The 16265-nt window shown below is 57.0% G+C and overlaps 3 protein-coding genes across 3 annotated transcripts; 2 read left to right on the top strand and 1 right to left on the bottom strand.

Annotated features, from left to right (window-relative positions):
• Positions 1 to 977: 977 nt before the first annotated feature.
• On the bottom strand, positions 978 to 3704 carry CC84DRAFT_1218879 (NAF1-domain-containing protein; the record flags this gene model as incomplete). The annotated part of the gene is made up of 2 exons (XM_018183037.1): positions 978 to 2235; positions 2281 to 3704. The coding sequence occupies 2 exons, from the start codon at positions 3702 to 3704 to the stop codon at positions 978 to 980; spliced, it is 2682 nt and encodes an 893-aa protein (XP_018033940.1).
• Positions 3705 to 3933: 229 nt separating this feature from the next.
• Positions 3934 to 8001, top strand: CC84DRAFT_1197296 (uncharacterized protein). Its single transcript, XM_018181513.1, has 6 exons — positions 3934 to 4760; positions 4812 to 5606; positions 5669 to 5883; positions 6610 to 6830; positions 6877 to 7666; positions 7730 to 8001. Exons 1-6 carry the CDS (start codon positions 4032 to 4034, stop codon positions 7983 to 7985), a joined length of 3006 nt encoding a protein of 1001 aa, XP_018033939.1. The 5' UTR covers positions 3934 to 4031; the 3' UTR covers positions 7986 to 8001.
• A 2256-nt stretch (positions 8002 to 10257) lies between these two features.
• CC84DRAFT_1095726 (ras GEF) lies at positions 10258 to 15751 on the top strand (the record flags this gene model as incomplete). The annotated part of the gene is made up of 3 exons (XM_018174627.1): positions 10258 to 10568; positions 10836 to 15448; positions 15498 to 15751. 3 exons carry the CDS (start codon positions 10258 to 10260, stop codon positions 15749 to 15751), a joined length of 5178 nt encoding a protein of 1725 aa, XP_018033938.1.
• Between the last annotated feature and the right edge of the window lie 514 nt (positions 15752 to 16265).

The raw sequence follows: 16265 nt of genomic DNA, 5'->3' as shown, positions 1-16265 counted from the left end.
TGCTTCTGAGACAAAGCCCCAACATCTTGACTTACGCCTGTCGCATCCGACCGTACCCAGTCGTCGTCTCCTCATCCCAGCGCGCACAACCCGCAGCACCATCCCATCCCGTCCGCCCCCCCAACATCACCGCGTAGCCACTGTCCACCTAGCATATAGTGATCTTCGCACGCCTGCATCGTGTCTGCACACTCCGAGATGGCGCGCCCCTCACCAATCGGACCTGCACACGGCCCAGACGCCCGGCTTGCGGCAGCCTGCCACGTGGAGGCGGGAAGTTCTTGGGCTTGGACTTGGACTTGGACTTGGACTTATGGCAAAGTACGCTACGGGACAATTGGCAGTTGCGACGTCTACGGCAACCCTGCAACATGGGAGATTCGGGGCAGCTTGAACAGCGGCCGAGGTGTAGTGACAAATGTTCAGGGCTGTTGGCTCGTGTTCTTGTGAAAGCCGACGTAGTACTGTGAGGCCGGCCGGGCGTCCAGCTGAGGAAAAGTACGAAGTAGGCATACCTAGGTAAGATGCGCCAACCTCGGCCCGCCACACCGCCAGGCTGTCTGCTGCCTATCGGCACCACTAAAAATCTTGAATCTGGAAATGCAGCAACACGCGCCGAGGTGAAATGGTATCGACCTATATATGACCCTGATATCGCCCACAGGAACGGAAGGGAAAAAAGTTAGAGAAAGATGTCGAGATATTACAAGCGTCCCTGTCCTGTTCTGTCCTCCCCGTCTGCGGCGGCCGTTACTCAACTAGACGAAACAGAAATAGTAGAAGCGTCTGGCTAGAATACACCACATCGCCACACTGATATCTACCACTACCAGGCTTTCCCATGGATAATCCTACAAGACCAGACTGGGCAAGGAAACACCGTGAACTGAGCTGCCAGGCTACTAAAAGCGCATCCCCGTCTCTGCCATTACTTATCCTCACGTTTTGCCAATAATCTTCTCGTTTGCAACACAGCCTCATCTCCCAGATGACTGTCCCAGGGCACGCAGGATATCTTGGATCGACGGCGTAGCCTGGGTAGCTTGCTGCTGCGGGTTGTGATGCTGCAGGCGGGGATCAGCAGGGGGCGTCGGCTGTGGCTGGGGAGGCTGCGGCGGCTGCTGGTACTGCTGGTATCCATAGCTGTACTGTGCTTGCGGTTGCTGCTGCTGCTGCTGCTGCTGCTGTGGTTGGGCATACTGCGAGTATGCCGGAGCTTGTGCCTGAGGCTGCGGGGGAGGAGGAGGTGGTGCTGCGGGCTGGCCTCCTTGTGATTGTGCTTGCTGCATGTATGCTGCGATTTGCAACCACTGGGCCCATGCTTGAGCTTGGTTGGCTTGGGGCTGCGCCGGCGGAGCTGGAGGAGGGACTGCGGCAGCTTGCTGAGGGAACAGGCCGGGGTTGACGTAGTAGTTTGCGGGTGCTTGCGCGGGAGGCGGCGCTGGAGGTTGAGCATATGAGCTTGGTGGTGCAGGGGCAGGGGTAGGAGCCGAGTTCCATCCACTGTTGCTCTGTGCTTGATTGCTTGCATAGGCAGTAGCATTCGCGGCGACCGGTGGTTGGGATGATCCTTGACGCTCCTGTTCACGCTGGCGTTCTTGCTCTCTTCGCTCTCGTTCGCGCTCGCGACGATTCCGCTTCTTGTTTCTTTTCTTTCCTCCGCGTGGAGACGGCCCCACGTCCTGCTGTGGTGGTGATCCTGCAGGTGAGAACTGTGCTCTGAAGTTAGGTCGAACTTCCTGCTGTGGTGGTAGCGGAGCTCTGCGAGGCTGTTCCTCTTGTCGAGTTGGCCGTTCGGGTGATCCTCCAAAGGGACGACCCCCACGGTCGGCTCGATCGCCTCTACCACCGCCTCTCCCCATGCCTCCCCTGTCACCTCTGTCGCCGCCTCGTTGGCCGCCCATTCCGCCACGATCGCCTCGATGGCCGCCACCCATACCGCCTCTGTCTCCGCGGCCACCACCACCACCACCACCACCACCGCCGCCGCCGCCGCCGCCGCCTCTGCCGCGGAATCCCCGCCCGCGGTCCATCCAGCCACCGCGACCACCACGCATCATGCCCCGTCTAACATGACTGCGATCTTCAAGCGGCGCGCCAGCACCAACAATATCTTCGAAGCGGTCTGGTCGAGCAAGTGGTTTGTACATGCCGAGGTCTTCGTCTTCATCGTCACTGTACTTCAAGCCTCCACCAGTGTAGGCGGAGGGGTTAGGCGGTGAGCGTTCGCGATAGCTATCCAAGTCAGAATGGTACAATAATATGCTAGGATTTACGTACGCTGAAGGGCCGGTGGGAGGATTGAAAGGAGCTTCTTCGGCGCCCTGTGTTCGCGCCTTCTTCTGTTGCTTCAGGTTACGTTTGTGTTCAGCTTCCTGCTCATCATCCGAAAACTCTTGCACCTTGGCTTCTTCGTCATATTGGCCAGAGGCGTCAGTGTGCTTCTGAGCCCGTAGAGGTTCGGTATACACGAAAGTCGAGTGTTCGTCAACATAGTAGATGGGCGTGTCCTTCGTTATGTTCAAGGCCTCAATCTCGGCCACGTCTGCAAAACCAACAGAATATCTAGGGTCCTGAACACGGCCGATGGTCTCAGAAACTTGGCCGATGACCGTACGATTGCCTAAGCACAAAGCAGAGCCGGCCTCTAGCACGTGGTAGTCTCCAGATGTGTTTGCCTTGATGACGACCACATTGTCAACGATCGACTCAACTGTGCCAACTTCTGTGATCTTTGTGTCATCCTTCATTGCGATGTCTGGCTTGACATATGTTTCATCAAGCTCATTCTGAGTGCGCACTTTGGTAGTCTTGCTTGCGCTAGGGTCGTCCTCATCGGGGTCGGCCTCCATCAGACGTTTGGCCATCTCCGCTGGAGAGAGCAGCTCGCCATCGTCAGAGGCCTCGCCGTCTTCATCAGAGCTGGATTCATCACTAGATGAGTCGGACGAGCTTGAGCTCGAGGCCTGCGAATCGAGCTCCCACTCGGCATCCTTGTTGTCCTTGTTCGCTGCAGCGGCCTCGAGGAACTCGGCCTTGCCGTCGTCCTCGGGCTGTACATCTGCGGCGTCCTCGTTTGCTATGGCGGCAGTGATTGCGTCAACAAGGTGCGCGTCGTCGTCGTCGTCATCATCGGGGGCTTCGACAGGGGGCGAAGATGCTTTGCGCTTGAGGCTCTTGGGCGCCTCTGCGTCTGGGATGAGCGCAGCAACAGCGGAGGCTTCGGCGCCGTCTACAGGTTGTGAGAAGAGCGAGAGCAGGCCAGGTTGCGGTAGCTTACTCTCCAGCTGGGACGCATCGCCTACAGGCGGCTGCTGCTGGGCAATGGGGGCGTCTGGGTTCACTTCCGAGTAGAAGTTCTCCTCGTCAGACAGCTCGCCGTCCTCGGAACCGCCGTCCTTGTGCGCGGGAGGCTGCTGCTGGGCAGCGGACTCGCCCCAGAGGCCAAAGCCTGGGATCTGAGCACCTGCTGCGCTAACCGGCTCTGTCGGCGGCGCGTCTCCCATGCTGTCCAGGCCGCCTTTGAGAGGGGCATCCTGGAGGGGCACCGCGGCCTGCGCATTGTCGGCGGCTGAGTTCTCGTAGAAGTCGTCGTCGAGATCATCGACAGGCGAGCCGGGCGCGTCGTCAAGACTCCCGCTGCCAGGTGCGTCCGCGTCCACGTCCAGCCGCGCCCTTTTGGCGGGCGGCGCAAAGTCTGCCATGCTGAGCGCGCAGATTGTATTTTCCTTGCAGCGAGCAGCTCTTTGGTTGTGCACTGACAGCGCGGCACCGGTCTCAGGTGCAGATATGAATGATCGCTGAAAAGGGAGGGAGCCGCGCCTGCTTTTCTAAAGAAAGAGCGACTTGGCCTGTGCACCGCTGCTTCTTGGCGTTTCAGCCCTACTGCGCTGGCGGAGAGCCGTTCACCTGCACTTTGATGGTCCTCTTGCGCCGCCTGCCATTCGCTGCAAACTGTATCCTGCAGCACCGCCCACTGCACTCCCTGGAGATTTCCATGTGTTCCGTCACACATAATTTCTGCTTCTGAGATGCCACCTGTCGCGAAATCTGCTGCCACAGCAGCTCCACCTTCGGTCCCTGAACAGCGACCACCACCGCAAGTCAAGTCAAAAGTCGCATTCTCAATCTTCTTCGCGGCCAACGTCATTGCTGCAGTCTTCTCGCCAATCCAGGACTGCGACGAAGTCTTCAACTACTGGGAACCCACTCATTACCTCAACCATGGACATGGCCTGCAAACCTGGGAGTACTCACCCCAGTATGCGATCCGAAGCTGGGCGTACACAGGCATGCATGCCGCTGTCATCGAACTTGGACGTCTACTGCCAATTCTGAAAACAAAGACCTCCCAATTTTATTTCCTTCGGATTGTCCTTGGTTTCGTTTGCGCCTGCTGCGAGACGAAGTTGTTTTCGGTGATATCCAAGACTTTGAATCCGCGTGTCGCCATCTTCTTCCTCATGGCCATGGTATCCAGTCCAGGGATGTACCATGCCTCAATAGCGTACCTCCCTTCTAGCTTCGCCATGTATACGACCATGGTTGGCTTCGCGGCGTTCATGAACTGGACCGGTGGCATGCGGACAGCTCAGGGTATCTTTTGGTTCGCAGTGGGCGCCCTACTTGGATGGCCATTCGCCGGTGCTCTTGTTTTACCCTTCATCTTTGAGGAACTATTTCTAGCAGTGACTACTGGACAGGTCGTTCCCTGCATCAAGAGACTGCTTGATGGTACATTCCGATCTCTTCTCATCTTGGTGGGTACCTCAGGCCGATATTGGTACTACGCTGACTCGTTGCGACAACAGCTGACTCAAGTCGTTATCGACACGTACTTCTATAGGAAGCTCGTATTCGTGCCATTAAACATTGTGCTCTACAATGTCTTCAGCGGAGGGAGTAGAGGTCCCGATATCTATGGCGTTGAGCCGTGGCACTTCTACATCCGAAATCTGGCCCTCAACTTCAACTCCTGGTTCTTTCTAGCCATGGCCGCTCTTCCTCTGCTTTTGCTCCAGCACTTTGCCTCGAGGTCAATCTTCTCTCATCAAGCGCTACTACGCGGTATCACATTTCTTAGCCCTTTCTACTTGTGGCTTGCGATATTCACACTGCAGCCGCACAAAGAAGAAAGATTCATGTATCCAGCTTATCCCGCGCTGGCCTTTAATGCAGCGACATCGTTGCACATCGTCCTTGCAAATTTCGGATCCACGGACCCCAAGAGTCTATTCAGCAAGATACCAGCTCAAGTGAAGCTCCTTTTCGTCAGCGCATTCGTTCTAGCAACTTTCAACATTGGTGCATTCCGGACAATTGGCACCATGACAGCATACTCCGCTCCTCTTAGTGTATATAGACCGCTCCAGCAGCAAAGCTTCGCACACCAACGTGGTTTCATTTGCTTGGGCAAAGAGTGGTATCGCTTTCCATCATCCTATCTCCTTCCAGAGGACACTCGTCCTCGATTCATCAAGAGCGAATTCTCTGGTTTATTACCTGGGGAATTCAGTGAACACATATCTGGCTACGCAACTTTCGATGGAGCGTACATGATGCCGACTGGCATGAACGACGAGAATATTGAAGACCCTGGAAAATATGTAAGTCCTTGACTAATCATTTATTTCTCTCCGGTTTCCCATCCGCTGATGATGCTGGATAGACTCACGTTGATAACTGTAACTACCTTGTCGACTCACGCATTCCGAGCATGCCAGCCACTGAAAAGGAACCCGATTTCATGTCGGACACCAAGACCTGGGAGAAGGTCACCTGCCAAAGTTTCCTGGATGCAAGTAGCACGTCAGTAATTGGCCGTCTGGTCTGGGTACCAAATTGGCCATTCATACCAGCGCGCTTCCGTAGAACGTGGGGCACGTACTGCCTTCTGCGCCGCAAAGATTGATTGTGTTGCATTATCGCATCGCTACACCAAGGGTGTGTTGCCCGCCCGCCCGCCTTATCGCATCGCACATGTTGCGGTTCCGCACTACAACGCCACACCCATTACCTCATAGGGCCGCTGCGCAGCTATTTCACGACCAGAGTTTGGCAACTCGGAAGCTCACTAGCACGCGGTGCATATGAGCCTGGTAGGTCAATACGACGTCCTGTTCCGCCGGACAGTCGAAGCGCTGCAATAACGGTCCGTAGGGTAGACTAAGCTCAAACAGGTAGTTCAATCCCGAATACACTGGTGTTGTCCCTTTGCGGGGACCCCACATTTGATATCCTCTGACCAACAAGAAACGCTGATCTGTTAGCACCCTATCTATCGGCTATCGTTGTATGGGAACTACTGCTAGCCATCTGTGGTATAGAAACGTGGTGTCCGCTGTGCAGGTTCCGCTCACTTTAGGCCATTCCCGGTCCACCACCTTTCATCGCTCAATCTACAGCTTCCGAACGTAGCTCTTCTAGCAATACATATGCCACAACGTGAAGCTATAGACCACAACAACGATCTGCAACAAACTTCTCGACACCTTCTCGCGTCATGACCACTATCCGCCCGCGGTTGGAGCAAACCCTCCAAGAGGCGAATGTATGGATTCTTCACAACTGCCATAGCGCCTATGAAAAGCTCGAAGAGACCATGAAAAGCAAGAAGCTTGACGAGAAACTGCAGAGCCTAAACGTAGCCCTGGAAGAAGCAAACATCGACCCGCAACACCTCCTCTATGGGTTCCTCGCCCTCTTAACCGCTTGGTGGGCCGTGAGCGCCGGAGTCCGCCGCCTAAGGACCAGGAAACAAGCAATCCGACCCAGCACGCCTGATCTCGAGAAAAGAAGCCCCTTCAAAGCACCGCCCAGGCCACCAGGAGGTATGAATCCCGCCCCACACCTCGATATGCTCCTGACACTAAGCAGTATGGATACCCATGGACTTCAAGCGTCCCCCCGCTCCACCCTACCCCAACTGGTCCCTCACCGAGACAAAGCCCCTCCCCTACCGCCCCTTTCGCCACGGCCCAAAATACAACATCACCCTCGGCCTGCGCAACATGCACTGGGACGAGTGGATCGAGCTCGACAACGACTACATGAAGTACCACGACGAAAAAGCGCGACGTATCGCGGAGCGCGGGGACAGATGTTGCCGCACGGCGCCCGAAGCCTTTGACGGCGCCGTCGAGCTGCTCGAGGAGCTGTGCGACTACCTGCCCCAGCGATATCCTAGCCTGTACAAGAAGACAGACGTGGGTATTGATAATCTGGCTACGGGGGAGACGTTGAATATTGTGGAACGCCCGCTGAAGGAAGACCCCATGGCGCTGGCCGCGCGCCTCGTCCAGGATGATCTGGCCATCATGTTCGAGCGGCCCGACGGGCAGTACTACCTGCTCGCTGGGGCCATTCTACTCGCGGGCTTCTGGCGCCTGTCTGACAAATTCGGGATGCCGCTCTCGGAAATCCACACCTCTGGCGACGTCCCCGGCTTCAAGACCAAGCTCGAGAAAAGCATGATGAATTTCTTCCGGAGAGTGCAACCCGAGAGCCCCGTGCTCAGGAACAATTACTTCATACAGGTGGATGATGGGCTGGCGTGGAGCGAGTCCATTGGAAACGAGGACGAGGAGGGGATTGGGTGGTTCACTGCCGAAAAGGACAAGGCGATTGAACATCACATGTTTCGCAGCGAGCGGCAGAGTCTGAGACGGTAAGCGCATCCCTTCGTTCCCCGGCTTGCTTTTCTGGGGCTGATGTGGTGATGGGGAAACAGGCTCCCGCGCTCCGGCGGCGTCGTCTTCACCATCCGCACGTACTTCCTGCCCATCACGGCCATCTGCGAGGAACCTTACGTCCCGGGGCGATTGGCCAGCGCGGTGAGGAGCTGGGGCGACGATGTGAGTAAGTACAAGGGGAAGGAGCGGTATGGGGATGTGCTGCTCGAGTATCTGGACAGGAAGCATGAGGAGCAGGTGCGTGCGGGTTTGGATATGGAGAGGGAGGATGAGGTGAGGACGTATCCTTTCTAGACTGTGCGACGTGGGTTCGGGAGAAGGGAGGGGTAAGGGAAGGATGGTGAGGGTTGTGACTACTTGTGCGCATTTTAACATTTTCATGGGATATGGCAAGAGGCGTAGGGTTGGGGATGGCTTGGAGTGTTTCAGCGTCCTGTGTATTGTCTAGCGATGCAGTTGTAGCACGAGTTACCCTGGGCTCCACCCACTCAGATCTACCCACCGTATCGGAATCCCCACAACGAAGAAAGTGTGCCGCTAGTGTGGTCGAGTTGCTACTTCTGCACCGCTGGGGTGCAATCGGGGTCGCGATGTCGGTTCTAGACGAGACAAAGTCATTGGAGTGCAACAGGAAACATGTTTCCGTGGAGGGACAGGACATGTCCTCTTGGAAAACACGGATCGGTGCACGCCTGTGTGCGCTGCAGTCGTACCGACGATACGGCGATTGTAGATACTCCTTTTATGACCTGGAGTGGGGTGGGGGTGTAGTGGGGGTCCATTGAACGAGAGAAGACACGGACTGCCATCGAGGAGGCAATCTGACCAAAGCATCAAGAACGGTTGCTTAAGAGCATGATCCAGCTGATGTCTCTGCGTGCAACGCGGTGCACCGAAGCAATGACGACGCTATCTTTTGCAGCCTTCGACGCCGGCGCGTGGGGGTGTCGAGACAGTTTGCTTCACGAACACGGTTCGTCAGACATCTGAGTAGGATTTGATATGGCAATGCTACGGCGACTGGGAGGGCAGGACTGGGTCAGGGGTGTGTGGGGGTTCATGGACTAGGCGATGAGAACCTAGGGACTACATCAGACAATCAGGTCCGATCCAGGTACTCGTCGGAATACGACTCTCTGTGTGCACGTCGCAATTCCTCGCTGGCAAACAAAAGCAAGCTGATGCTACCTCTCTGACTCGATGCACCTCCCTGACGCCTCCGACCGCAACGGCAATGACGCCTGCATCCCGCACTCTCATCTCGCCACCACACATCGTTACCCGAATCGCCACGCTGAAACAGACCCGCTGACTCTTAGATAGAAAGCTTCTCGAAGCCCCCGGGAACAGCCCCCCTTCCGCGGGTCAGTGGCCTTGAGTCGATGTCATGCAGTAGTCCAAAGCTAGACGTCTGAGCCCAAACGAAGCGTCGTGCGCCGGGGCGGACGGGATGCTCGGCATGATCTAGTGCTCAGAAATGTTGAGGGTTGGTTTTGGACGAGCCCAAAGAGTCAAAGACGAGGCGAGCGTTTGTTGGAAACGGGTATTAGTGGAAGGGCGCGGTGGTGATAACGGGCGCTGTCTGTGCTTTGCTGTGATGGAGGTGCATTGACTCGGCTATTAGCATGGATTGTGAGCATCACGGTGTGTGACGTGAAAGAGGGGAGAAAGGGTAGGTCGAGCAGCGGCGGATCCCAGGGTGCTTGGCCGTCACGCTGAGAGGTATAGCGCACGGAGAAATTATCGACGAGGCACTGGTAGTTTGGAGGTTAGGGAGGGCATTTCAATATTAGCATGTGTGGCAGAGGTGCTGAGCCGCGTCGTGATCAGCGGGCTGCTGTGTGCGCGCCCGGAAGCGGCAACGGGCGCGCCAAAGCGAGCGTGCCGTGGTTTGTTTTGATGTTTGCTGTTTGCTACCGGCAGGACCTGGTCGAGCGATGGGCCGTTGGCCTTGGTGGGCACGACTGGCGTCGACGGTGGGTTGGGCTCTGAGGCGGGCCGAGGCCGGCGCAGAGCATATGGCGGGCGTGGTGCATGGCTCTGGGAGAAGGTTTGTCGACTGCGCGCGTGGCTCGTGTGCTCTGGTCGTGCATGGGCGGCGTTGAGCCACGGTGCTCTCCGGGGCCTGGAGAGCAGCGCAGATGCGTCCCATGACGCATTGGCTGGGCTGCACGTTAGCAAGGCACCTGCAGGCCAGGATGGCAGGCTCGCTCGAGTGGCGGGCGCCTGGATGCGGCTACGTGCAGCTGCGAACGCGGTGGAGCACTGCTGGCCTGCGAGGCTAAAGGGTCGCTAGACGACGTCGCCTACACGGGCCCGGGGTGGGCTTGTCTGGCCGGCAAGGTGCTGAGTGGCTCTGGGAATTGCGTCTTCCTGCTGGCTCGACGCCGCCGCGGGCTGGTCGAGGAAGATTGGGCGCGCGCGACTTCATCCGCCTCCTCCCCTCCAACTGAGCCCATACTGGCCATGCACGACTGTCGCGCTCCTCTCCAGGCCCCCAACCGCCGATAGCTGCGCTGCGCTCATGGTCGCCGCCCTGTAGAGCCGTACTCCGCGCGCAGGCAGGATGGCCCTGTCGCAGCCAGTTGCAACCCCGGCATGGCCCTCTCAAGCGCCGGATCCCACCGCGCAACGAGAGGCACTGGCCCAAGCAAGAAAACTCCACGCTGCGCGCCGCCGTGCCGAGGACCACAAGAGAGCTCTCCCGAGCACGCCAGCACGCGGCAACTCGCTGCGCAGAGTGAAGGACTCCCGCGAGCAGCTGCGCACCACCAGGGCCCGCGGCACCAGCAACGCGACGACCGACTCGACCCCGAGCACCGCGCCCGGCCGCTCCTTCACCGTCGCCAACATCAACCACGGCATCATCTACCTGAGGTACGTTGGGCGCGCAAGTTTGGTTGTCTGGCGCGTCACGGCGGCGGCTGGGGCTGGGGGAGCCGTTGGACGCAGGCGGAGAGGAGCGTCTCGAGGCCGACCTCACACGGCATCCTCCACCGCAGCATAGCGCAGCCCACGATGCAGGCCCAGGTGCATTCGCCCTGCCTCGCTCCGTGATCGATGCTGGCTGCGACTCCACCCCGCGCCCGCCAGTGCTGATACAACCACCTACTCCCATTCTCGGCTGCTGACCGTTGTTCCCAGGCCCTCGGCACGCCCTGCACATCAGCGCGCCCGCCCGCCAGAGCCCATCTTCCCCCAGACACCGCCCGACAGCGCCACCCTCGACTCCAGGGCCCGCCCGACGAGCGAGGACTGGGAGAAGACCGTCTACGAGGCCAAGACACCCACCCGCACCGACTTTGTCCTGCCGCCCCTGCCGACTGACGTGAAGACGGACGATGCGATCAAGCTCTCGCGGCCTGCCTATATCGACTCGTCCCCTGCGCCCGCCGCACATGCCCACCACATCCGCTCGCGATCCTTCTCCACCGTCGACGAACACACGGTGAGCTCGCAGAGCTTTGAGCCCGGCACCTTCAAGGTCGTCATTGAGCGCTCGGGGCGCCCCAGGACGGCCGACACGGAGACGACGCCCATTCTCGAGGTCCCCATTCCCTCCTATCGCCTGGGCACGCCGCGTTTCAGCGCTCGAGGAACCGCCATTCTGCGCAGCTCCACCTACACCAGCGCTGCCGGCACCGACGATTACAGGGCATCCTTCCTGACCCCACAGCGCGCGACCCACTCGTTCCTCTCGTCCCGCCCACGATCCGACGTTTATTCGCCCAGCTCCTTCAACTTTCGCGCCACTATGGACCTACGGCCTCCGCTGCCTTCGTCGGAGCCCTCTTCAGCCCGCATTTCCAAGATCCCAATCGGGCCCCAGATATACGATGCGCTCACTGTGAACCCCGACGATCACGCTGTTGTCCGCTTCTCTGCGACCGGAGACATTATTGCTGCTACGCCGTCACGTCTCATTGCACACATAACCTCGCCTAGCTTCCTCGACTACGAGCTGCTGTCCGACTTCTTCCTGACTTTTAGGTCGTTTCTGGTCGCCCGTGAACTCGTCGCCTACCTTTTGTCACGCTTGAGATGGGCTGTGAATCGCCAGGATGACTTTGGCCGCATCGTCCGCGTCCGCACTTTCGTCGCCCTCCGGCACTGGATCCTCAATTACTTCGTCGATGATTTCGTACCAAAGTACCGTCTGCGTGTGTACTTTTGTGAGCTGGTAAATGGGCTGCACAAAGACCTCAGAGCCCGTGAAGATGGCGGCGGTGGTGACATTAAAATCATTGGCGAGCTGAAAAAATGCTGGAGAAGGACGTGCGCCTTGTATTGGGAAAGCGACGAGCGAATTGGCCAGGATGGGGCAAACGAAGATCTACAGCCTGGAGGGAAACCGGGATCGCTGGCATCCGTGGACGAGAACGCGTTTGCGGCACCCTTGCCGTCAACACCTCCTCGAGGTCCTGCCCCGCGCCAGGTGAGCGAGCAAACCAACCCGGAAACCATTGGCTCGAACCCCAGCGACCAATTTGCCAGCAAACATATGGACTGGGCTCACAGGGCTCGGCACACGCCTCAAAATAGCCTAAGCTCTCCATATATCCCCTCGCAGTACGCTTCCCAGTACGAGCCAGGCGTGAGAATACCCTTGTCGCCCGACAGCGAACGCAGTATGCAAGTCCTGTCTTGTTCCATCCCAATGAGGGGCTTGAATAGAACAGAAGCGGCAAAAGACGTACCCTTGCATGCGTATCCTGTGCCGCATCCTGTGGCAGCACCGCCATCACGTCTCACAGCCAGTCCACAACAACCTTCACCTGCAAAGCAGTCGAACAGGCCATCACATGGACACAAACGTAGCGGAAGTTTTTCGGACGCTCTGCGCGACCACAGAACGCATCTTTCGTTCCCAAAGAGCACGACCTCTGACGGAGACATTACCACCGTAGATATCACAACGATCTCGAAGATTCCCGGCAGTCTCGTGCGCGGTGGGCTCTTCCAGCCAGGCTCACCGTACATCGATGTGAAGAACGGCAGTTTGAGGCACACAAAATCACGTTTGGAGCTTGCACATGAAGAGGTTGTACATCCTGATGTGCAGTTTCGCGGCGGGTATGTGGCGAGTCCGGGCGTAAAGAAGCTTCTTGGGAGTGTTCGGCGTGCCTTGAGCAGCAAGCAACCGGGTTCTTCAAGCCCGCACTTTGCCCACGGCTTCCAGCACCATGCAGCATCCTCAGCGCGATCTTCGAACCCTGCTACCATCTCGACCGCCGTTTCTGGTGTCCAAAGGCGTCGAAACACCCGTCCTCGTCTTCAGGTCCGAGTCGATGTGCTCGCATCTGCGGTTGCTGAAAGCTTCAAAGAAGCAGTGCAAGAACAGCTGAAGAACGAGCAGCAGCGACAGAGTATGATCCCCGCCCCTGCTCTCGGAGGATTCGAGTTTGAGTTTGAGAAACGCAAGTCGAACAGCAACAGCAGCCAAGGCCAACTCAAATCCACCAAGAAGGAGGACCTTCGATTCAACAGCGGCATCACGACCGGAAGCAAGTCCATAGTCATCATGGACGACACCGGCGCACCGCCTGTCCCCATGATGACCGGGGCTCTACCATTCTCTGAAAAGGGACAAGGCTCCATCAGCTCTGTTCCTATTGACTTGACTAGGGTAGCATCAATCGATGCAAAGATCGACGACGAAAAGACTGATATACATCCCGAGCACAGGGAAATAGAAGTCCCGCAAGACTGGGAACGAGTATCTCGCCCATCGATTCAACCGTCCATTGTACCACAAAGACGATCAGCCTCTCTCGGGAGAGAACGGATGCATTCATTCCGGCGACGGGGCTCAACGAAGACGTCAATGTCACGCCCTGCATCTCTGCGCCGACATACGTCTCATGCTAGCGGTTTAGGGAGACAGAAACCCATCGAAAGCATGTCGACCTTCAAGACCATGTCCTCGGACAATGACCCCTTTCAGTTCGATCGCCAGTCTTCCATCAAGGCATTGAAGCCCGCTCGTCAACTCCGACGTCGCCCGGGTGGTGATCTTCGCGCTGCTGATAACGTGCAAGATCTGGAACAAGGACAGCGCCCGCACTCCACGGGATCCGTATCCAATCGCACTCATTCTATCGCCAACTCTGTCATCCTGAGGACGGATCGATTTGATGGGCTTACCAAAGGAGCTGAGAAAGAGGATGACAGCGACGCAGAGGGCGAGCTGAGAAAGCGACCACATATCTCATTAGTGGATACTCACTCTTCCCAACCCAATCTCAGACCGTCTTTCGAAGCTGAAGTAGCTAAGCTGGCAGCTCTGCCGGACGATATACACGACGATGGTGGAATCGAGTCTGCTTTGATGAAGCTGGAAGGAAGGTATGAGAAGAAGTCGCCAGATCTAGCGGACTCAAGTTCAAAGACATCTCCCAGGGCTGATGTCGGCTTGGGGGCCTTTAAGCCCTCTGCGCCGCTGGTAGAGACATATGTACCAACGGGTTACAACCCTTCGCAGCCGAGAGACCACGCCAAAGGCGACGATGCCTTGCATCGACCACTTGCTCCTCCGGGCGCCGAAGGGCAAGACATGTACCGCCTCTCTGGGGAAGCTTTCAATCGCCGCGTGCCCCCCGTCGACTCGCAGATCGAGTCGGAGGATTCCTATTCCTCTGTACCGCTTCTTGATCGAGGGCTGAGCGGCCTCGGCCGGCCTACAAGAGCCCGTGCATCAACGTTGGAAACGATGAGATTATCAGCGAAACCTGCTCCATTGAATCCTACGAGTCCTGTGACCCGGATTGAAGAGCTTACTACTTCGTCAAATTCATCGATCGAACACATCATCAAGACGGACAGCATGAAGAGGATTCCAGCAGACGAGACGATGCCGAGGTCATCGATTGCTCGCGAATCGTTCCTCCTAGACGATGAAGAGGATCTCAGCGATCTCGGGTCCACTAGAAGAACCATGTCAAATGACAGCAATGGCGTCCGAAGCTTCTTCGACGATGAGACCCCTGTGGGCGACAAGGACGAGTTTCTACCTACTCATCCGATGCGACACCCGCCTACGCCTCCGCTCACAGCCAATCGATTAAAAGATACCCTGCCTCAGGTCGACACCACCGTCTTCGAGAAAGGCCTTCCTACACCTGGTATGTCGCCGGCATCTCGCCTCAACGGGCAATCATTTGAGATGCTTGGCCAGCCAAAGGAGCCTACTGTGCACCCACAGGAGACCAAGCAGGAGAGCCCGGCGGCGGAGCCTCCTCACTTCCCATTCATCCTCGCATACGACTCGGAGACTCTCGCGCAGCAGTTCACCATCATCGAGAAGGATGCGCTCGATGAGATTGACTGGAGGGAGCTTATCGAGCTTCGCTGGAAACAATCATCTCCTCAGATCTCCGACTGGGTCGACTACTTGCGCACACAAGAGGCAAGAGGGGTCGACGTTGTCATTGCTCGGTTCAACTTGGTGGTCAAGTGGGCTGTCTCCGAGATCGTGCTTACGGAGAGCATTGAGGAGCGAGCCAAATGCATTGTCAAGTACATCCATATTGCCTCGCACGCCCGAAGACTGCGAAACTACGCGACAATGTACCAGCTCTCCATCGCTCTCCTGTCTAACGATGTCTCTCGTATGCGGAAGACGTGGTCGCTAGTTCCTGCCGCTGAGCTGCACACCATGAGAGAACTGGAAGCGCTCGTACAACCTCTCAAGAACTTCCACAACTTACGCGTAGAGATGGAGACGGCCACAATCGAGGAGGGGTGCATTCCCTTCATCGGTAAGAATGCCTCCGCCTTTCCCCGCAATGCATGCTAACAACCAATCAGGCATATACACACGAGACCTCATCTACAACGCGCAGAAGCCCGCGTTCATCGATGCGCCTCCCGCGGCTGGAGAGAGGCTAGTCAACTTCGAACGACATCACACGGCCGCCACGATTGTCAAGAGTCTCCTGCGCCTCCTCGAGGCGAGTTCCCGCTACACGTTCAACGTCGAGCCCAACATCATTAGCAAATGTCTCTGGATGGCTGCCCTCAGCGACGACGAAATCACAAAGCGCAGCCGCCAGTTCGAATGATCAACATTCCGGAACGAGTTTCATGAACCATCTGGCGGTCATCGCTCTTCGATCTGTTTACACATCACATCATATCAAACCACTTGCTTTATTGCTTTCGTAATCTATCTGCTCTTGGAGCGTTCTCACACACACGCATATATACATATATACATACAGCGCGGCATCACCCCGACACGACCTGACGATATTTCCTTAGCATATATGTTCGGGTTTATACCCCCTGGACTGGACTGGACTGAACGCAAACTCTACTGATTCCCCATCTTGGCTTATGGGCCTTTTGCACGTATCGTGCTATTGTCTATTTAGAATTAATCGCTCACGCTGGAGAGCTTGTCTGGTAGCACCATTGTCTCTTTGCGCGCTTGATTTGGCTTGATTTGGCTTCTGTTGTTGCATTTGGTTGGGCGAGTTGGTGCATTTTGGTTGCACGTTTTTGGCGCAGATGGCGCTGGGGATGTGTGCTCATGAGGTATATGAGATGGAGGTTTGGTATTGGTATTGGTATTGG

This window comes from Paraphaeosphaeria sporulosa, assembly GCF_001642045.1.
Source record: "Paraphaeosphaeria sporulosa strain AP3s5-JAC2a unplaced genomic scaffold CC84scaffold_7, whole genome shotgun sequence".
In the NCBI taxonomy this organism is placed as follows: Eukaryota; Fungi; Ascomycota; class Dothideomycetes; order Pleosporales; family Didymosphaeriaceae; genus Paraphaeosphaeria; species Paraphaeosphaeria sporulosa.
Note: the sequence above shows the minus strand (reverse complement) of the source record. Positions and strands in the feature narration are given on the sequence as shown.